General features: G+C 46.1%; 1 protein-coding gene across 1 annotated transcript in view; it reads right to left on the reverse strand.

The window, feature by feature from the left end:
- Positions 1–21,973, reverse strand: part of LOC113259135 (core histone macro-H2A.2) — a 48,750-nt gene that overhangs the window by 13,197 nt on the left and 13,580 nt on the right. The window contains exons 2-3 of the mRNA XM_026504371.4: positions 16,381–16,611; positions 973–1,079 (exon numbers count right to left, since the gene is read on the reverse strand). Coding sequence (XP_026360156.1) covers positions 973–1,079; positions 16,381–16,552 — 279 coding nt within the window. The 5' untranslated portion in view covers positions 16,553–16,611. The remainder of the gene's footprint in view (positions 1–972; positions 1,080–16,380; positions 16,612–21,973) is intronic.

The following is a 21,973-nucleotide window of genomic DNA, read 5'->3' on the forward strand; positions in this document are numbered from 1 at the left end:
GGGCTGTAGAATTCCAGACATAACAGAGGATAAAGAGCTTCACAGGTGGGGAGCACAGCTTGACAAAACTGGGTTCAAAGGTCCATGCTAGGGCTAGACCCAGTAAACAACAGAGCAGTGCTCTCCACCCTCTTGTGATCATACATTCCATCAGTGCAGTATGTTTGACCATGTGCCTCTCCATTACTGTTTATTTTGTACGTAATCGACAGGTACCTGATGCACTAGTATCACATCCCGAAGCAGCTCGGGTCCTCCGAGTGTGGTCACGGACAGGGAGTTACCGTCCGGGACAAGGGAAATACAGAAACGGCACGGAAGAGTCCAGAAACTTGTAGCGCAAGCTGACAGAAGTATTGTACATCTACTGGATCGAATAGCAAAGAATTGTGGCTTGTGGTTTGTTATGGTTTTGTTTTTGAAAACTTTTCTGGCAATTAGTTTTTATTGTATTTTGGGAAATTATCGGTCCATGATGGACGGGAAATAAGAATTCTTCACCATACACAGTTTGAGAAGAAAGAGATTAGAATAAAAGTTGTTATACCATCTACCATCCATCTCGAGTTTCCTGGGGGAGGCATTCACAATACTTGGGAATTAATTCTATACTATGAAGAAGAGTCTCCTGCCTTCATCAGAATAAATCGTCAACAAAATTCGGGTGAAGAAACCATGAATAACATCCCTGCCTATACCTTCCCCAGTCACACACAGAGTTCGCTTCTAGAGAGCAAAAGAAGGTCTGGTAAGACCCAGAATAGATAACGGGTCTATTCCAGAGGCAATTTTCTATCTGAATGATAGAGCTAGAAAAATCTGTTCTTCTCTTACATGATCTGAAAAATTTTTTTGGTATTAATATGCTTGGGGACTGTAGCAGGAATGATTTGTAGCCATCCGGGTCCACAGGCGGTCGTGTGTCCGGCAAACCCATTCTGTGCCTTGTCGCCATGTTTCAGACAGACGTACCTGATTGAGCTCCTCGTCATTGGCCACTGCCAGCAAGATGTGTCTCGGTGCTATCCGGGCCTTCTTGTTGTCCCTCGCGGCATTCCCAGCCAGTTCTAGAATTTCCGCTGAAATCACAATGGGGAGTTAATAGGCAATCACAGAATGGGGTCTGAGCTTTCCAGAGCTTTTCTTTGGAAATGGTCTTTGAATGTAATCACGTTGATTGGTTTGTGAGTTTCAGTGCCAGGGCCTGGAAAGAAATCGGGAAAGCTGGAAAGAACTCAGGTTACAGATGAGGAAGATGTTTTAGCAAGACCTGCTCTATGATCCTGTGGGAGTCTTCTAGAAGCCCTCAACATTAACTCTCCCTCATCTTCCTTAGCATTTGGATCTCTGAGTTTTTTGTTGAGCCCATCATCACAAGAGGAAAGGGTATTTCCCCACCTGCCTTGTTGATAACTGTGGTCATGTGACTAGATTCTGGCCAATGAAAGGCAGGTGTCCTCCTGTACGGTCCTTCTGGGAAGTGTCCATCAATGGCGGGACTGTGCCCTCCTCCCGTTTCTACTGGCAGACTGAGGACGTGATGGCTGGAATTTGGCCAAGAGGAAGAACAACAAGATAGAAGGAACTGGAGTCTCTTATGATGGTGGAGGCTCCTGCCTGGCCTGTCCTTACTCCTGGGCTGTCTTCTATAGACTTCTTTTGTATGAGAGAGAAGCAAAGTCTCCCGTTTAAGGCACAGTCAGCAGGAGTTAAAGCTGACCAATACAGAGCCCTGACACAGGACCCGAGTGTCTTCCAGTCTCAGGAGAGCAGGGCCATCTCTGAAGAGAATACTGATGTACGCAGAGTCTTTCTTTGGTGCCCATTGGGACACCTTCCAGAATCTCCTTTTCCTCTTCACTTGATGCCCCAGGTCCCTCCTGTCCTAAAGGAAAGTGGGTGGGAAGAACTAACTTGTACTGTGGGGTGAGGCCATGCTTAACCCGGAAAGTGAATTCTGAATGGGGAGACCTACAAGGCTTGGAAGGAAGGTATTTGGGGTTTGGGGGGTTGCCACATATCCCTCAGGATCTGACTTTAACAAACATGTCATTTGATAAATGTAAAAGGGCTGATAAAGGAGAATTTTCCTAAAACTATCTTACATGTCATCAAAATTTTTAGTCAAAATTAAAAAAAAATCTATATAGAATTGGTTCATACCATCTGTAGGCTTTCCCCTTTTCCTCTCTTTCTTTCTCAATTTCAGAGGCATGTTCTGCTAATCAAATTTGTCCGCCTTCAAAAGTATTAATGAGGCTTTAAAGAAGAATTCTTTCTCTTAGAAAGCTAGAGGCAATGTGCCGATGTGTTGTTTCACTGATAATGTGGTGGCAAAGTGTGTGTGTGTGTGTGTGTGTGTGTGTGTGTGTGTGTGTGTGTGTGTGTTGGGAGAATTTGCTGGGACAATGGCATAAATACTAAGCTCTAAAATTAACAGGCAATTCTGTGTGAGTCTTTACAATCAACCTAATTTCAAGTAAATAGCACATGAAATTACCATCACTCATAAAAATCTATGGCAATAAAAAAAAAACTGCCTAAGTACGCCATATTAACTAAGCAAATGTGATTAACAAAAAATTAGAATAAAATACGCATTAGAGTTAAATATTTATATAGAATTTCCATAATGAAAAGTGCTAAATCACTGCAAATTCATTCTCACAACATCTTTTCCAGGTTATTAAGCAATGAATATCGTGTTTACCAACAATGCATTTACACGGTGGCTGTGTTTTCGGAATCAAACACTGGGGGACGGTAGTTCGAGAAGTACGAGCACTCTTGTTGGGACAATGGGATAGAGTATTTGAAATTCTTGCCCTATTAGGTCATATGGCTAGCTGCATTCAAGCTGCTGCCCAACCCTTTCTTTCCCTTAAAAGAAGGGTAACCCATCACAAAGAAATGTGGTTATAAAGCTTTCACAAATAGGCTGGCTTTTTCGACTCTAGGTTAAACCGTACAGCTTTCTATTGTGCCCCTGCTCTTTTCGGGGCCCCCACACCTGGGAGGAAGGAGCTCTCCTCTCACCCCTTTTTCTGGATTGAGGGGGGTCAAAGAGCCTCCCACTTTTAAGCTTCTGAGCAACTGAATTTCATTTAGCATCTTGGGCTACCAGTTTCCTGCCTGTGTCGCCCACACTTAGAGGAAGATGTTAAGCATCCTGCCAAGTTCGGTGAATGAGCTGTCGGCGTGAGAGGCAGGACTAATCGGGAAGCCCTATGGACTTGGAGTCTTCAGGAAGCCCCTGAGGTCGGGTTATTTTCAGCTTGACAGACAGACGGCTGCATGGACATTGGATTCACAGAGGGACAGCACGGCCAGAGACTGACAGCCGTGATGCAGCAAGAGGTCCCGTACGGGGCACGCAAGCGAGGCTCGGCCAGTGTACCCCTGGGCTCCCAGGCTAGTGCTTCCGAAATCAGTTATAGGAGAGAAAAACCTCGATTCTGTGCTCTAGAGCAAAAGCAGAGGTAGACTTTTGTTCCAGAAAGAGAAAAACTTCTTAATAATATACAGCTGAAAATCCAGACCCAGGACTTCTCTATTGGATATGTGGTCTGACTGTTCCTTGGGACAAACACTTCATGGTCTAAATGTCTGAAATAACATTAATTATTATTATTTTCAAATGTTATTATGACCAATATATTCACATGCACTCTAAATGTTTGTTACATCCTTGAGTGATTTTATTGATCTTGAGAACTTAAGTATCCTTCTATTGGCAGTCAGCAGGAAAAATGGATTTATACAGCAAATATTTGTTTCGCTGAAAATTTTGTGAAATTATTATTCTGTTAAGTGGTGGAGACTTCCATGGAAGTCTATAGACTTCTATATTCTCGGAAGTCCCACTTCCAGCAATAGGAGCCATCTGGTATGTGGCTTAGAATCTGGTCATTAAAAAAAATGATTTCAAAAGGGAGGTTGGAAAGCTCATCAGGCATGTAATCTTGGAAGAGTTGGGTCCTCTCATTTTGTCCACAGTAGAAACCAACATTGGCTACCCTAGCCCACAGGAGATGGGACATAGCGCAGTAACCGTCGGGCTGGGACAGAGGGCACGGAGTGGCCACGCCTTCAAGACTGTCTCCTTCCTCAGCCCCTTCTTTCTTGCCCATTTGCCCACGAGGTGATGATGTCCCCAGGGCTTTGTCTGGGCCCTCTGGTCTGCCCGGGCCGCGCAGTCTTCCAGGGAAACCCCATCCATTCATGGCTCTAGCTTCCCACGTGCCCATGCCACCAGATCCCCACCTTCAGTCCTGACCCGGTGTCACCTAGACAGCCTCACCTGGGTGTTCCACAGGTAAATCAAACTCACCACACCCCCAAATCCCAATCATTTTCTTGGGGGCGGCAGCTCTATCCACATACAGCTCCTCCCAGAGACCTGGCAGTCCTTCCCTTCCCCACCCCTCCCTTTCTCACCTCCTCTTGGCCTCAAGAGTCACACAACTGTGCCCCTCTTCTCCGCACCTACTGCCATTACTGAGTTCAGGCCCTCCTTTCTTTGAGCCCACATAGTTGTCATGGCTGTCCAAATGGTTTCCCCACCCCCATTTTTGTCTTCTTCCAGATCCATGCCAACAAGGCCACTGCTGGCCCATACGTTCCTTTGTACAAATTAGATGTCCCTTCTGCCAGACACTTTACTTTCCTGATTTCGTTAGCACAACACTCTTTACTGCCATCTGCTGGCAATGCTTGTAATAAATATACAAATCTTTGAGGTCTAGTGGAATGATACTCCCCTCAATGCCTGTCCTTGCACAGTGTACAACCTGCCCAACCATACATGTGGCCCTGGATGCCAAAGTGATCTTTTCAAAACATAAATGTAATAAATGAAAATCATTAGATAAAGAAATGCTTGTTGTTAAATGGAGAGACCCGATTGTCTGGAAATGATGTAAATGATGGGTTTCTATGTGACACAATAACTTAAGGTGCCCTGAAATTCAAGCTTTTTAAAAGACTTATTTGTCCTATTAATTAAAAATATGTTACAGAACATTTCCTCACTACAAAAATGATTTAAATTATTTATTTGTAACATCTTACATTTATGTTATATCTTTGTTGGTAAATGCAAAACTATTTTCCAGAACTGGGGGCTTGCTTTTTCAGTCCATCTTCCCTCACTTCTTTTGGAAACGTGAACTGGACCAACATTTACAGACTGGCAGACTGAAGTATGAATGTGATGTCCGTTCTGGGAGGCTTGAGGATGTCTCGGGTGGAAGGGGCCTCCTGGATGAGCAGTTCAGCATGCGTCTGCCGCCAGATTATGCCACGTCCTCCCCGTTTCTTGGGACTAGAAACACTGCATGGGTCTAACGTCGTGGTGATGCGTGAACACGGCCCCGCCAGGCAGCCAGTCTGGAGAAATCAGGCAAAGCAGACTGCTCTCTTTGGCTCAGAGTAGCTGAAAATTTGTGTGACTTTCTTTTTTAGCTAAGTAGTCCCCGGCCTTCTCTTACTGGGCATTCCTGTGACCCTAGGTCCCCTTTCCAAAGCACCGAGGACCTTCAGAGCCCACAGTCAAGAATCTGAAGGGGGAAGTAAGCTGGCCACAGGAAACCACCCACCCGGGCCCGGCTGATGAGCTGTTTTATGGGGTTCAGTAAGGACAGACGGTGAAGGTGATGCTCTGTGTGTTGGAGGAAGGCGTAGGCCAGAGGCTGATGTCCTCATAGGGGGACACTGTGGTGTGCTCATCAGTACCCAGCTGCCCTCCTCCTTCTGGGAGCCAGAGGAGGGACCTACCCGCTTCAACCAGAGCCTCCAGCCAGCTCTGGAGGCCCCAGGGTCCCACTTCCCCGAGGGCCCCTTGTCTCCAGCCTCTCCAGCTTCTCTCCCTCTGCCAGGGATGCTACGCCCAGGAACTCCAGGTAGTCTGGTGAGGCTATGGACCCCTTCTCAGAATAAAGGGTTTTTCTTTAATTGTGATAAAATGCACATAACGTGACATTTACCATTTCTAAGTGAGTAACTCAGTGGCATCAATGACATTCCCAGTGTCATGCAACAACCCTCACCATGTGTCTCCGGCACCTGCGTCCCCTAAATGCAAGCTGCGTGCCCATGAAGCCCCACTGCCCATCCCGCCGCGGCCCCTCAGCCCCACCACTACCCCTCCGCGCTGTCTCTGTGGATTTCACTACTCTGACGCTGCATCTAAGTGGAATCGTGTCACATTTGTCCCATCATGTCTGCTTATTTCACCCTGATTTTGCAGAAAGTCTTCAAGGCTCAGCCATGTGGAGCAGGTGTCAGAATTCCCTTCCTTTTTAGGGCTGAGGAACATCCCATTGCATGGCTGGACCACGCTTTGTCTACCCATTCATCTGCTGACGGACACTTGGGTTGTTTCCGTTGTTTGGCTGCTGTGTATAATGCTGTATGAATACGCGTGTGGAAAGAACTGTTTAAGTCTCTGATTTAATTCTTTCAGGAAGGCAGATACCCAGGAGTGTAATTGCTGGGTCATATGATAATTCCACGTTTAACTTTTTTTTTTTAATCAAACATTTTATTTTTAATTCCAATGTAGTTGACAGAGCATAGTATTAGTTTCAGGTGTACAATCTAGTGATTCAACCCTTCCAGACATCACCCCGTGCTCATCACAAGTGCCCTCCTTAATCCCCATCACGGATTTCACCCATCTCCCCACCCACCTCCCTTCTGGGAACCATCGGTTTGTTTGCTGTAGTCATGAGTCTGATTCTTGGCTTGTCTCTCTCTCTTTTTTTCTTTTGCTCATTTGTTTTATTTCCTAAATTCCACATATCAGTGAAATCATATGGTATTTGTCTTTCTCTGACTGACTTATTTGGCTTCACATAAAACTCTCTAGCTCCATCCACAACATTGCAAATGGCAAGCTTTCATTCTTTTTGATGGCTGAGTAATATTCCACGGTTGTGTGTGTGTCTTTCCTTTACTTATTCATCATCTCCTTTATCCATTTGTCTATCGATAGACATCTCGGGCTGCTTGGCTATTGTAATACCTTGGCTATTGTAAATGATGCAATAAACTTAGGGGTGCATATAACCCTTTGAATTCGTGTTTTTGTATTTTTTGGGGGTAAATACCCAGTAGTGCGATTGCTGGATTGTACAGTAGTTCTTTTTTAAGTTTTGAGGAATCTCCATACTATTTTCCAGACTGGCTGCACCAGTTTGCATTCCCATCAACAGTGCACAAGGGTTCCTTTTTCTCCACATTCTGGCCAACACCTGTTGTTTCTTGTGTTGTTGATTTTAGCCATTCTGACAGGTGTGGGGTGGTATCTCACTGTGGTTTTGATTTGTATTTCCTGATGCTGACTGGTGTTGAGCATCCTTTCATGTGTCTGTGTCCCATCTGTATGTCTACTCATGTCTTCTGCCCATTTTTAAATTAGATTATTGGTTTTTTGAGTGTTGAGTTGTAAAAGTTTTTTGTATATATTTTGGAATCTAACCTTTTATTGGATAGGTCATTTGCAACTATCTTCCCCCATTCAGTAGGTTCTCTTTTAGTTTTATTGATTGTTTCTTTTGCTGTGCAGAAGTTTTTGTTTTTTATTTTATTTTAAAAGATTTATTTATTTATTTATTTATTTATTTATTTATTTATTTTAGAAAGAGAGAATGTGCGTGCAAGTGCACAGGGTGGGTGGAGGGGCGGGGGGAGGGAGAGAGAATCTCAAGCAGACTCGCCGCAGAGCGTGGAGCTGACGTGGGGCTCCATCTCGGGGCCCTGAGATCATGACCTGGGCTGAAATCAAGAGCCTGACACTCAACCAACTGATCTACCCAGGTGCCCCAGAAGCTTTTTATTTTGATGCAGTCCCAATAGTTTAATTTTCCTTTTATTTCCCTTGCCCCAGGAGACATATCTAGAAAAAACGCTGCTATGGCTGACTTTAGAGAAGTTTTTGCCTGTGCTCTCTTCAAGGATTTTTATGGTTTCAGGTCTTACATTAGATCTTTAATCCATTTGGAGTGTTATTTTGTGTCTGGTGTAAGAAAGTGGTCCAGTTTCATTCTTTTGCATGTGACACGCTGTCCAGTTTTTCCAACACCATTTGTTGAAGAGACCATCTTTTTCCCATTGGATATTCTTTCCTGCTTTGTCGAACGTTGACCATATAGTTCTGGGTTCATTTCTGGGTTTTCCATTCTGTTCCACTGATCTACGTGTCTATTCTTCTGCCAGGACCGCGCTGTCACAGTTTTATAGTATAACTGGAAGTTTGGAATTGTGATGCCTCCAGTTTTGATTTTCTTTTTCAAGATAGCTTTGGCTATTCAGGGTCTTCTGTGGTTCCATACACATTTTAGGATTGTTTGTCCCAGCTCTGTGAACAATGCTGTTGGCATTTTGATAGGGATGGCATTACATCTATAGATTGCTTTGGGCAGTATGGACATTTTAATGACACTTGTTCTTCCAGTCCATTTCTTTTTGTCATCTTCGATTTCTTTCATCAATGTTTTATAGTTTTCAGGATACAGGTCTTTTACCTCCTTGGTTAAGTTTATTCCTAGGTACTTTATTATTTTTGGTGCAGTTGTAAATGGGATTGTGTCCTTAATTTCTCTTTCTGCTGTTTCATTATTAGTGTATAGAATTCATTTATCAGTTCTAGTAGTTTTTTGTGGGGTCTTTAGGGTTTTCTGCATAGATGTCATGTCATCTGCAAATAGTGCAAATAGTTTTATTTCTTCCTGACCAATTTGGATGCCCGTTATTTCTTTTGGTTGTCTGACTGCTATATCTAGGACTTCCACTCCTATGTTGAATAAAAATGGTGAGTGGACATCCTTGGCTTGTTCATGACCATAGAGGAAAACCTCTCAGTTTTACCCCATTGACTATGATGTTTGCTGTGGATTTTTCATACAAGGCTTTTATTATAGTGAGGTATGTTCCCTCTAAACTGACTGCTTTGAGGGTTGTTGTTGTTGTTGTTTTTTATCATGAACGGATGTTATATTTTATCAAATGCTTCTTATGCATCTACTGAAATGATCGTATGGTTCTTATCCATTCTCTTACTGATGCCATGTATCATGTTGATTGATTTGTAAATATTGAACCACCCTGGAATCCTAGGAATAAATCCCACTCGATCCTGGCCAATGCTTTTTTTCATGTATTGTTGGCTACAGTTTGCTAGTATTTTGTTGAGGAATTTTGCATCTATGTTCGCCAGAAATATTGGCCTGTAGTTCTCTTTTTTGTGGTGTCTTTATTTGGTTTGGTGTCGGGGTAATGCTGGCCTCATAGAATGAGTCTGGAAGTGTTCTTTCCTCTTATATTTTCTGGAATAGTTTGAGAAGAATAAGTGTTAACTCTTCCTTACATGTTTGGTAGAATTTGCCTGGGAAGCCATCTTCTCCTGGACTTTAGTTTGCTGGGAGTTTTTTGATCGCTGCTTCAATTTCTTTGCTGGCAGTTGGTCTGTTCAAACTTTCTATTTCTTCCTGCTTCAGTTTTGGAATGTTACAGTGTTCTAGGAATTTATCCATTTCTTTTAGGTTGTCCAATTTATTGGCATATAGTTTTTCATAATATTCTCTTATAATCCTTTGGATTTCTGTGGTGTTGGTTTTTACTTTTCCTCTCATTTGTCATTTTCTTTATTTAAGTCTTCTCTCTCTCTTTCTCTTTCTCTTTTATTAAGTCTGGGTAGAGGTTTATCAATTTTGTTGATCTTTTCAAAGAACCAGCTCCTGGTTTCATTGATCTGTTCTAATTTTTTTTTTTTTTTAGTTTCTCTATCATTTATTTCTGCTCTAATCTTTATTATTTCCTTCCTTCTGCTAGTTTTGGGTTTTGTTTGTTCTTCTTTTTCTAGTTCCTGTAGGTGCAAGGTTAGGCTGTTTATTTGAGATTTTTCTTGTTTCTTGCAGTAGGCCTGTATTGCTATGAACTTTCCTCTTAGGACCTCTTTTGCTGCATCCCAAAGGTTTTGGACCATTGTATTTTCATTTTCATTTGTTTCCATGTACTTGTTTATTCTTCTTTGATTTCTTGGGAGGCCTCTATGTTTAACTTTTTGAGGAACCACAAACTGTTTTCCACAGCAACTACACCAATTTACCTTCTTACCAGCAATGCACAAGGGTTCTAATTCTCTACATCCTCATCAACAATTGTAATTCTTTTAATAACCATCCTAATGAGTGTCAGCATAAAGTTTTAAATGCATAAAATTAAACACATAGGATGGCCAAGAAAGCCAATGACACTGAAATGTAATTTTCAAAGTATTAAAAATCTGGAATATAGTAGTCTATATGCTTTTTTATTAACACAGTAAATAACAAGATCTAGTGGTAGGTCTAATAACTACTGTGATTTTGAAGTAATAAGTGTAAATGAAATTTCTATATATGTGTAACAACAGGAACATAATAAGAAAACATCAGTGATTTCAATTGGTCGAAAAGTCCCAGGTGTTGCTGAAACACTACTGTGGTTTACTGCCCACATTCATGGAGGAAGGACATGCTGAAGTTCAGGTATGGTTAGGGAAGCTGCAGCTTGAATGTGAGGACCCCAGGCTCAAGCCTCTTCCGTGTCATACCCTCTCCCACCTGCCATACCACCAGCTGTCAACCTCTCTCTTCCCTTCTTCTGAGTCAAACTCCCTAAAAGAGTTTGTCACCCCCTTTGTCTCCTGTCCACACCTCCAGCTCTTCAACCCACTGCAGTTTGGCTTTGACCACCCACACTGTCCTCGTCAGGGTCACCAGGACCTTGAGGTGGCTAGATCTGTTGTCCTTGTCTGATTTTATTGGTATCACTCCCGATGGTCACCTTTCCTTGCTTTCCCAGACGCCGACTCTCCTGCGAGCCTTTCCTCCCTAACCTCTGCTGCCCTCCTCAGCCTCCCTCACCACGCTTTCCCCCTACTTGGCCCAGAAAACTGTGCACACTGGTCCTGCTTGGGCTGCTCCCAGGCTCCCCAGTCTTGTCGCCGCACTCTCTCTGGGTGACCTCACTTGCTCTCCCGGCCTTTACTGCAGTCTGCCCACGATGCCTGCACCTCCAGCTCGCAGCTCCCTGCTGGCTGCAGACATGCCTCGTCGGGCTTCACTCAAGAACAGCAATTGCACCGGGGTGAGTTGCTACCATGTGCCCCAAGCAGTGCGAAGCACCTTTTGTGCATTGTCTAATGTAATCCTCACCACAACACTATGAAGGTTAAGCGACATACCTCACAGTCCTTAGCTGATAAGTGGCAGAGCCAGAATTTGTCCTCCAGGGCACCTTGCAGAGACCTGAAACCTACGGGCACCCACTAAGCCCCTCACTCTGCACCTTGTTTCTCCCCTATTGTTTCCTGCTTCAGCGACACGCACCATTTTCACCTACCAGCTGCTTTCCTCTTCTCGTTCCCTTGGCCAGTCCTCTTAGAGTGGAGTCCCCATCTCCACTCCTCGACCCATGGCAGCTTGGCTTGAAAGAAAGTAGCCAGGCCAAGGCTGAAAGATTCGTGTCTACCTTGATCCCCTTCCCCCCTATCCAATCCATCATTGAGCAGAGCGACTCTATCTCCCCCAGATATCCCCCCCGCAGAAGTCCATCTTTTCTCATCATCCCCTCTGCACACCACTGTCCCAGCCACTATCAATTCTCAAAAGAGACACAAAAACAGCCCCCAGTGGTTTCCTGGACTCCGATCTTGCTTCCTGCCAACGGTTCAACTAAAGCCCAAGTGGTGTCTCCCAGATGCCACCTCCTCCCTTCTATCTGTGTGTGTACGTGTGCGCATAACATCATCATGGCCCTCAAGGACCTGACTGGCCATTCCCCATCTCGTCTCTTACCCCCTCCCAGTTCCCAGCTCTGCTCCAGGTAACAAACTTCCTCCAGGTTCCGGAAGGGGCCACACACTTCTTCTAAACTTCGGGTCTTCACCCTCGTTCCTACCCCACCTGAAATTCTCCCCCTAGTTCAACCCCCATCAGAATCTACTTAATTCCTACCAAACCCCCACTCTGGCTGCCATCAGAATCATGTGGGAGAGCTTTAAAAAGTCCCAATGCCTAGAACATACGTCCAGAATCTCTGGGGGTGAGCCTAGTCCTCAGCATTTCAGATCAATCAACTTAAGAAAAGCCCGGATCACGAACCTGGTTTCGGTCCTAACAACGCTTACTTTACAAGAGGCAGCCCCCTGCACCCCATCTCCACACAGGCTTTTCAAAGCCCCTGTCACTTCCCTGCCCGGCTTGCACACCAGCTTATTGTGCTCTGCTCTGCTAAACGCCTGCAGCCCTGCTCCGCGAGCCTCACCTCCCGAGGCAGGACCCGGTCTGTCTGCTTTCCTCTGCATTTCCAAGGCCTGATCCGAAGGAGAAGCTCAACCAAGCTTTGTGTCATGAATGTTGATGATCATTTCAAGGGTGACAGGACGCTGTCATGCTTTGAACCTCCTTTCCTAAACAAAATCGATCGATGGCCACCACCCCACCCCAAAGGTAACAAAATACCCCCTTTTACTTAACTCAACCATGGCCTGCAATTCTACTAATAACGATTCATTCCTTTGGCTGAAAACTTTTTGTATCAATAAAATGCAAGTACAGCCCCAAAATGGAACACATAAACGGAGCAGTCATTATCTTTGCCCTGAATGATTTCATCAGCTCTTAATAGAAGGGACAGCAGAAGGATGACCGTTTATTGAGTGTATCGCATGAACTGGGCATTTTACATATGTTAGCTCGTCAATGGAGTTAAGTGAGTTAGCTCTGGAAACACCCGAAACTCAGAGAGGTTCAAGAATTAGCCCAAGGTAACAGAGCTGGTAAAGTGATAGACCAGATTTAAACTGACAGGAAGGGAAGGAAGGGACACAGAAAACAGGCCCAGGCTTCAGAGGACCAACTTCACCTCCTCCCCTTGGCCCAGCACCCTGCTGGGGTCATCCTTCCAGGTGCTCGTGGTCTCCTCTAGTGCACGTCCAACACATTGGCAAACGCTGTTGGCTTTGCCTTCAAAATATATCGGTACTCTGACCACTTCTCAGTACCTTCACTGCTCACTCACTGGCTCTCTGCAAGAGCCTTCTTGCTACTTTCCCTGCTTCCGCCCTGGTACCCTCTCCCCACAGGGTCACGTCACTTCCACCTCTGCCATCAGCATCAGGACTCCCACAGCAAGCTCTTACCCCCCACCCGCCCATTCTCCTCGGGGCGTCAGGTACAGGGCAAGCCCCTCCACCAGCCCCAGGACTCCGGCCCACTGCTGCCCCTCTAACACCCTGCACCTGCCTTCCTCCTGCCTGGAGGGCCAGCCCGCAGACACGTGCATGCCTACTCCCTTCCCCGCCCCCAGTGGGGCCTCCGACCCACTAGCGCTATTCTCAAACCCCCTGGCCTCCCTATTCCCGGGACACTCTCTCTTCTTCCTGGCTTCATTTGTCCCCTAGCACTTGTCACCATCTGCGAATCACACACACTTCACTTGTTTGCTGCTTCTCCTCCCCAGAATGCACCTGCTGGGGTGCAGGGATTCCTGCCTGTCTTGGTCTGTGCTGTGGCCTCAGCACTGAGAGCACTGGGCATATAGTAAGTGTTCAATAAAAGATTGTTGAGTGAACGGAGGATGATGAGTAATCAATTTGAAAAACAGGGTGACTTTCTTCTTTGGGAGATACTGTAGATCTTTAAAGATGTGCTGGCTCCACGTGCTGAGTGTGACGTTGGGGCTTTAGTACACACTGCTAGGGGGTCTGCTGGCTCTAATCGGAGATAAATTAAAAATCATATCAGCGGTCCAGTTCTAATACCGGGGAAGAGGCTAAGGGCTTGCTGTGTACGCTGACATGTTGATGCTTAGCAAGAATTTGTTAAATGAATGAACAGGAAAAGACCAGCTTTTACTTGAACCATAGACTAACAGAGATGCCAGTGATTCAAAAGACCAAAGTTTGTTCTATTATGCACCAAGTTTAGACCTTCACTGAGTGGAGGCATGGGACTTACTTAACTGTTGGTTGATTACACCAACATTATAATGGGGCAAGAAGTACGTGGCTTAGGGGGCGCCTGGGTGGCTCAGTTGTTAAGCATCAGGCTTCTCCTCTGGGAGCCTGCCTCTTCCTCTCCCACTCCCCCTGCTTGTGTTCCCTCTCTCGCTGGCTGTCTCTCTCTCCGTCAAATAAATAAATAAAATCTTAAAAAAAAAAAAAGAAGTACGTGGCTTAGGGTCGAAGGACCTCAGGGAACCCCCCTCCCTGCTTGGAGGCTGTGGGATCTCTGGTTACTCGGTGTCTCCCAGTCTCACTGGGTGATGTGGATCTGACAGGTAGGTTTCAAGCTTTATTTGCCTTTCCCTCTCTGAGCTGGCAGATTTTTCCATCAGGCCCCATTTCAGAACCAGTAAATCAGACCACAGGGTCTGTGTGTGGGGTGGAGAGACAGATGCAGCCAGGATCCTGCATTTTCCACAAGCATTCCCCGCGCCTCTAGGCTGCGGCTACAAGACTGGCTACAGTCTCGCTGCTCTGAGCGGTCCCTGGAGCAGCACCTGCATCGGGGGGAGAGCACTAGAAAGGCTGAGTCTCAGGCTCCACCCCAGACCTTGTCAATGAGATCCCCAGGATGGTTGGTGCTTTGAAAACACTGCTCTCTCCCACTCGATCGCACCAACTTTCAGAGCCCTCCAGCCCTTCTCTCCAATCTCCCAAAGGGTGCCGGTGGAAAACTTTTAGCCCAGGGACAAGCCTTCCATTTCACAGTGAGGGACAGGCTTAAGATGCCAGGGTCTGCCTGAGGAAGCTCCAGGGGGAGAAGGTTTCCTCGGGTGGATCAAGGCAAACCTTTCATCGCTAATGTTGCTTGGTGATGGATGGGGGACCAAGAGGGCAGAACAGGATGGAGCACTGAAGAGCAGGAAGAGACTGCTCTTGAGGGAGAAGCAGGAGGAGAGGAGGGACCTGGGGCCAGAAACTGGGTCCAGCCCACCACACCCATGGGTGTTCATGCTGTGGCTGCAGGGGGCTCAGCTTCTGGGGGAGACAGTTTCGGGAGGTTTGCTTTACCTGGAGGACTGCCCAAGGGATTTAAACCTGGCACCTGGGGCATTTGTTAACCTCGGGCAGAGTCAGAGACTTTGTTGCTCGTGGCTAAAATGACCCCTCAAGGAACTAACCACACTTATTTATACATATTTTTATTTTTATATATTTTATTTGTAAGTATTTTATAAATCTTTATATCTTTTAAAGGCATCCTTGAAATTTTGAAGTATGATTTCTGTTTAACTATGACAGAACAGCAATCAGAAAGCTAAACAGGGGGGCGCCTGGGTGGCTCAGTCTGTTAAGCGTCCAACTCTTGGTTTTGGCTCAGGTCATGATCTCAGGATCGAGCCCTGTGTTGGGCTCTGTACTCAGCAGGGCATCTGCTTGAGGATTCTCTCTCTCCCTCTCCCTCTCCCACTCCCCCCGCTTGTGTGCTCTCTCTCTCTTTATTTAGAGAAATAAATAAAACCTTAAAAAAAAAAAGAAGGCTAGGGGCACCTGGGTGGCTCAGTTGGTTAAATGTCTGCCTTTGGCTCAGGTCATGATCCCAGGGTCCTGGGATCGAGCCCTGCGTCGGGCTCCCTGCTAAGCGAGGAGCCTGCTTCTCCCTCTCCCTCTGCCTGCCGCTCCCCCCTTTCCCTGCTTGTGCTCTCTCTATCAAATTAAAAAAAGAAGAAAGAAAAAAGAAAGAAAGAAAAAGAAAGAAAGAAAGAAAGAAAGAAAGAAAGAAAGAAAGAAAGAAAAAGCAAGCTAAACAGGAAGTTACTCAAATATATAAAGACCACACACAGCAAAAATCTCATCTTAGGGAAAAAAACAATGTTAATAACCAATATGGGAAATGATTTCCTATGTACCATTGTACGCAAAGGAGAACACAACTGGAACATTCTGGGCTTCATGGAACCGGCTGGAGCTGGTTCTGGTGTGGGGTCGACACTCCTCATGGACAATGAGCCCTAGTTCTTACACACCAGGAGACCCAACGCTCAGTGAGGACCTCGAAGCAAAGTGAGGACCCCCGTTAGAAAATGAATAGCACCCCCCACCCCCAATCTTCCTTGGAGTGTCTCTTCTGCAGGAGCCTAGACTTTTACACTCTGTGTTTGCCTAAAGCAAGACACACCTTTTTCACGCCTGGTCTAGAAAAGCCACTTGATGGTGCGTTCTCTTCTTTCCGTGTTGATTACCTGTCATTATGCCCTCTTCCCTCCCCTAATGCCTGTAAAACGAATCCTAGCCAAGCAGACAACCAGCTGCCAAGGGAAGTGATCCTCGCTGTCCCGAGGTGGCAGGGGCGGGGAGGGGGCAGGGAGCCGCGAGGGGTGGCACGTTACCTGCCAAGTACTCGATGACTGCCGCCATGTAGACGGGAGCACCCACGCTGATCCGGTACTTGAACGTCCCTTTCTTCAGGTAACGCATCAGCCTCCCCACGGGGAAGATGACACCGGCCCTGGCTGAACGGGACAGCTTGGACATTTTCTTCTTCCCGCTCCGGCCCGACATCTTGCCTCAGTTTCCCTCTCAGCTTGCTGACACGGAGGCCTCCCGGCACTAACACGATGCTGAGAAGGAAAGAAGGCAGGGTGAGGAAGGGGGGTCGGCAAGCATTTTGGGAACAGTGATGGGGCACCAGGACACTGTGTGACACATTTGATGGTCCCCGGAAAGCAGCTGAAACCCAGCTGCCACCGCAGGGCACTGAGGGTTGGGAGCTGGGCATGGGGGCTTTACAAGGCATTGGCAGGCCCCCTGCAAACATCTCCCCACCCCGTCGAGTCAGCCCAACCTCAAGGTGAGAGACCAAAGAAAGTCACTAGAGAAAGGGGTCATGGTGCTGTCGTCTGCAGGACCATGGCCCCAACGATGCCCAGAACCCCTGCCTAGGTCACCTTATATGGCAAAAGAGACTTTAAAGACATGATGAAGTCGAGGATCCTGAAATGGGGAGGTTATCCTCGAGTATTTGGGGACCCCAGTGTAACTGCGAAGGCTCTTTTAGGAGGGGGCAGGAGATGAGCGAGTAGTAAGAGGCGTAATGGGAGAAGCAATGCATTCTCCCCTCAGAACCTCCAGAAGGAACCAGCCCTGCCAACACCTTCACGTTAGCCCAGAAACCCTGATTTTCACCTTCTGATCTCCAGAACTGTCAGGGAATAAATTCAGATCGCTTTAACCCCTAAATTGGGGCTGGTTTATCACAGCAGCAGCAAGAGAAGGAATAGGATTCCTCTCGGCCCTGACTGGCTTCTGCCGGTCCGAGTCCGGAGCACAGCAAGCAGGGCGATGCCTGCCACCGTTAGCTCTCACCCGCGACTCAGCTGCTGTGCGCTTCTTGGTGGAAGTGCTTTTCTGAATTCTCCAATCACATAGCGTTCTTAAAAACAGAAATACGTCAGAAGAAGCAGTTTATGAAACATGCCACTGCACAGTAACCAAAGCTAGCAAATTAAAAGCTACAAAGCAGCCCAAGCTTTGCTCCCTGGAATGAGGAGTCCAGGCTGATTTGGGGGAGAAACTTCAGCATGAGCCTGAAGAGGGGACTTCAGTACAGCGCACCGAGGGACACGCCCATAGCTCATTGTTTCAGGAAGCGATCTTCTGTATGAAGATAAGATAATTATATACTTCTGAAAAGCTCATTCAGAGAATCATAATAGAGCTTCACCCGCTGGCTGAGGGAGTATTGTGACCAAAAGATGGGATAGATTCCAGAATAAGTAAAAACAAATGAGACAAGACAAACAGGCCCGACCAAAGGGGAAAAAAAAAGGAAACAAAATTTCTAGGAAATGCATTAATAAATCAAAGTTCTCTGCTCCGAGGGCAATGTCATTCTTGCTGGCTATTTTGTTTGGGAAGGCAAAACAAGAAAGTCAAAAAGAAATTGAGATTTGTTCTATTTGTGGAGGCTGCCTGTCTCACATGCTAGCTAGGCCAGTTTACCAACAGCCAAGGTGGCCATGGAAAGGCCCAAGAAAGCGGGTGAAAATATGATGGAAGAAAGCGAGACACAGACACATGGCTGATAGGAAAAGCACGAAGCTGGGATTTATTTAATCTAGATGGAAGAATGAACACAGAGTTGTTTTCTAAAGTAGCTGATTAATCCGTTAAGACTGAGGAGTTTTATGTAAACCCTATGGAACTGGCAAACAAGCCCATTCTCGACACCCTCTTACCCCCGAGGTGAATAATGGGCGTTTGAGGCATTTTATTACATATGTCACACACATTATTTTTTACATGCTCACATGTACTTCCTAAACTCCTATTTTATGAGTCGTTTTGCCACCAAAAGATGTAGGTATTCATCAAAGTTAAGTACAAGCAAAGAGGAGCAAATAGCCTTAGAATATTATCTCTTTCATAGTAAGGCACAGGGATCAAACAATATCACCCTTTTTAAGACTTCCACATTTTCCATGCTTCCGTTGTCCCAGACTCTCACCTCTCACGAAGCCACTCAGACGTCCTCCCTTGGAGGAAGCAAGCAACTGCAACCTGAAGGTCCTAACCATCAATTTACTTTAACGAAGCTGAGGTCGGGCATCTGTCAATGTCCGCGGTACCTGCTGGGGGTCATCGCTGACCCAGGGCACAGGGGACTCATAAAGCAACGTGAACCTGTTCTGTCCCCAGAGAGAGACTACACGACAGGTTTTTTTTTTTTTTAAAGATTTTATTCATTTATTTGAGAGAGACAGCCAGCGAGAGAGGGAACACAAGCAGGGGAAGTGGGAGAGGAAGAAGCAGGCTCCCAGCAGAGGAGCCTGATGTGGGGCTCGATCCCAGAATGCTGGGATCACGCCCTGAGCCCAAGGCAGACGCTAAACGACTGCGCCACCCAGGCACCCCTCACGACAGGTTTGTTAGCCGGGGGTGGTGTCCAAAACGAGCAGCAAAGCCCCCAGGATGGGGAGCAAGACGTTCTGGGTGAGGTCCTGCTTCTACGTAGCTAGCTAGGCGAGCCCTGTAAGACAGGGAGATGACTCATCGATCCCGAAGGTCATTCCGGTCTTAAACACCCCAATGTTCATGAAATGCACTTTCAGATGGTTCTGGAAAAGAAGCTTTAGTCTCTCTAGCAATGGAATTCTGAAGAGTGGAGAGGCTGTTCAGGTTCATAAAGATGTATTCGTACAGGTGACTCCGCTAAGCCAATTATGTGCTTTTTGCAGTTACGGGTAGTTGGGGGAGGGGGAAGATTAGTAGGTCTGGTTGCCAAGGAAACCACCCGAAAAGTCCATCAGAGTGGACTTGCCCTGTGGATACTGTGCACGCTAGACAGTCATGATCTCTCATACCAACGGAGAGAACAATGCACAGAGCACAAATACCACGGGGGCAGGACCCACTCGTCCCTCCCCGCCCTGCCATATTTTTCTCAAACGAAAATAGCCAGAGAATGACTAAGTATGCAGGATAAAGCCACCTAGGGACTCCCGCAGTGTCAGCCAAAAAGGAGTCACAAATTTCCCTAAAAATTGGGAATTAGCGGCAGTAGAAGGAAAACAGATGACTTTAGGGAACTGACACCTAAAACACCCATGAAGATAAAACAGCCAAGGAAGGCAAACTAGGGTCAGCTCAAATAGAGGAGCTTGCCGGCCGCACAGTGTAAAATGTGGGGATCACCCTACGTGTAGCATTTTGTAACCAGACTTTCTTTCTTTGGCTTCCAGACTTTCCTCCATGTTAGGGCCGTAGAGCTGGGGGTGTGGCTCCGTCTGAAGTCTCAGTGGGAGACTATGCCTGGGGAACCCACCTTTGCAGACGCTGTGCTGAGCTTAAGCAGCTGGGCACCCAAGTCCGGGGCCCCCGACGCTGGGAGGACCTGGGCATTGTAAGAATCAGACCACATCCGGGAATCCCTGAGGATTCAGAGGACGGTGACAGAGCTGATATGTCACACCTGCTGGACCCCACAGGTGGAAGGAAGTGGTTGGCATCCACTATCCTCTCCAGAGAAGACCACCCCTGCCCCCAGCCTGTGCTGGACTCTGCCTGGAGTGGCGAGACATTGTAACCCCTCACTTCTTTTGTCCCCAGGACACCCCTTCCCCTGACTCTATCCAGTTTTGGGAAGTCAGGAGTTAAAAACTTGAAAGGGTTTTTATCTACTTCCTGTGAATCTCTGAAACTCTCTCGAGGGCCCCTCATCTAAAGAGAATAGAAGTATGGCAATGTGAAATTTGTTTCCATCAGACTAATATTTAAATGTTTACATTTATTTACCTTCTGCTCTAAAACAATTTTTTCTCTAATTAGGCAAAGCTAAGGACTACAGTGCATTATGTTTACAAGTTTGAAGACAAGAATATGGCTGGAAGCTCTCCCTGTGGTTACAGGCATCACTTGGGCGCCCCCTGGAGGCTGCACGTGGCCAAGCTCAACCGGCCCCACTCTGCAGGCCAATGCTGGGCTTTCCCCGGGTGCTTAAGAGGAATTGGGAACCAGACCAGGGATAACCTAGATCTGCAATATATATCCTTGCATATCGGAGAGACCAAGAAAAACCAAGATATAAAGTCTCGTGATTACTTGCAAAGCGAATGGGTGAGTTTTCAGCATGCTAACAGTCGGGGCTCAGGGAAGAAGGTGGGAGAATGTGGGGCTGCCTGCTCATTTCCCTTTCCCTCCGAAAGCACAGATGGAAGAACAAAACTGGTTTTGTGTGTGCTGGGCAGAGGGCACATTCAGATTCCATTGTTTAAGGATTTATTCCTATGATGGGGTTTTAAGCCCATAAGGACACCGATGAGCTAGATTTTACAGGTATCACAAGGGTAAATATTAAATTGCAGCATTGACTCAGACACGGACAATAAACTCATGCCAGCCTATTCAAATAACTACTGTATTTCATTGATTTTATGATGCTTTTTTTTTTTTTACATTTTACTATCTCTAGAAATCAGTACGCATCTTCCAATCTATGACATCATTGATTCCATGAAAGATAGTATTTATTTATTTATTTATTATTTTTTTTAAAAGATTTTATTTATTTATTCAACAGAGATAGAGACAGCCAGCGAGAGAGGGAACACAAGCAGGGGGAGTGGGAGAGAAAGAAGCAGGCTCATAGTGGAAGAGCCTGATGTGGGGCTCGATCCCATAACGCCGGAATCACGCCCTGAGCCGAAGGCAGACGCTTAACCGCTGCACCACCCAGGCGCCCCGAAAGATAGTATTTATGAAGCATTTATTATTGAACAAAAAACTACATTAGTTGTGGAATATACATGGCCCTTGTCCTCAAATATTTTCCAATGAAGTTGCAAGATAGACCATGATAAAGTTTTAAATAGATGCTAGAGACATGGTTCCCAAACTGTGTACCAAGGTACCCTGGGACAAGTCAGCAAATGGTTAAGCTTTCAAGGGAAATGAAGTAATACTCAACCTCTGTTGGTACAACTACCAGGTCAAAGTGTTCCTACCAGCGGTTCATGGTAGATTGTACTATCTTCTTTGTCATGATGCCATATCTTACAAAGCTGAGTTTTTGGTTGCTGTTGTGATTAAAGCAAGAGCCAGGGAGAAATCAATGTGGAACAGAAACTGAGAGTGGCAGTGTCCAATCTGATTCTAAGGTTTGAGGAGTTGTGCAGTGCCCAACAGGTGCACACACCCTATTTGAAATGCACTGTGGCTCTTTAAGAACGGGATACAGATATTCTTTTTTCTTCTTATTCACCTATTAGGCTTTTTTTTTCTTTTTTTCCAAATAGCTCTTAATTGTTAGGACATAAATACTTACTAAGTTGTTTGGACCGCCCCACTTAATAAATGGAACTGATAAGCATTTCTTCTGGCCTAGGCACTCGAAGGAAAAAATGGCAAAGACCCTAATTTCTCTGTGAACTGAGAAAGTCTGGGAACTTCTCTGCTAGGGCCCATCATCAACAGTCTGACACATAA

The sequence above is a fragment of the Ursus arctos genome, unplaced genomic scaffold (assembly GCF_023065955.2).
Source record: "Ursus arctos isolate Adak ecotype North America unplaced genomic scaffold, UrsArc2.0 scaffold_7, whole genome shotgun sequence".
In the NCBI taxonomy this organism is placed as follows: Eukaryota; Metazoa; Chordata; class Mammalia; order Carnivora; family Ursidae; genus Ursus; species Ursus arctos.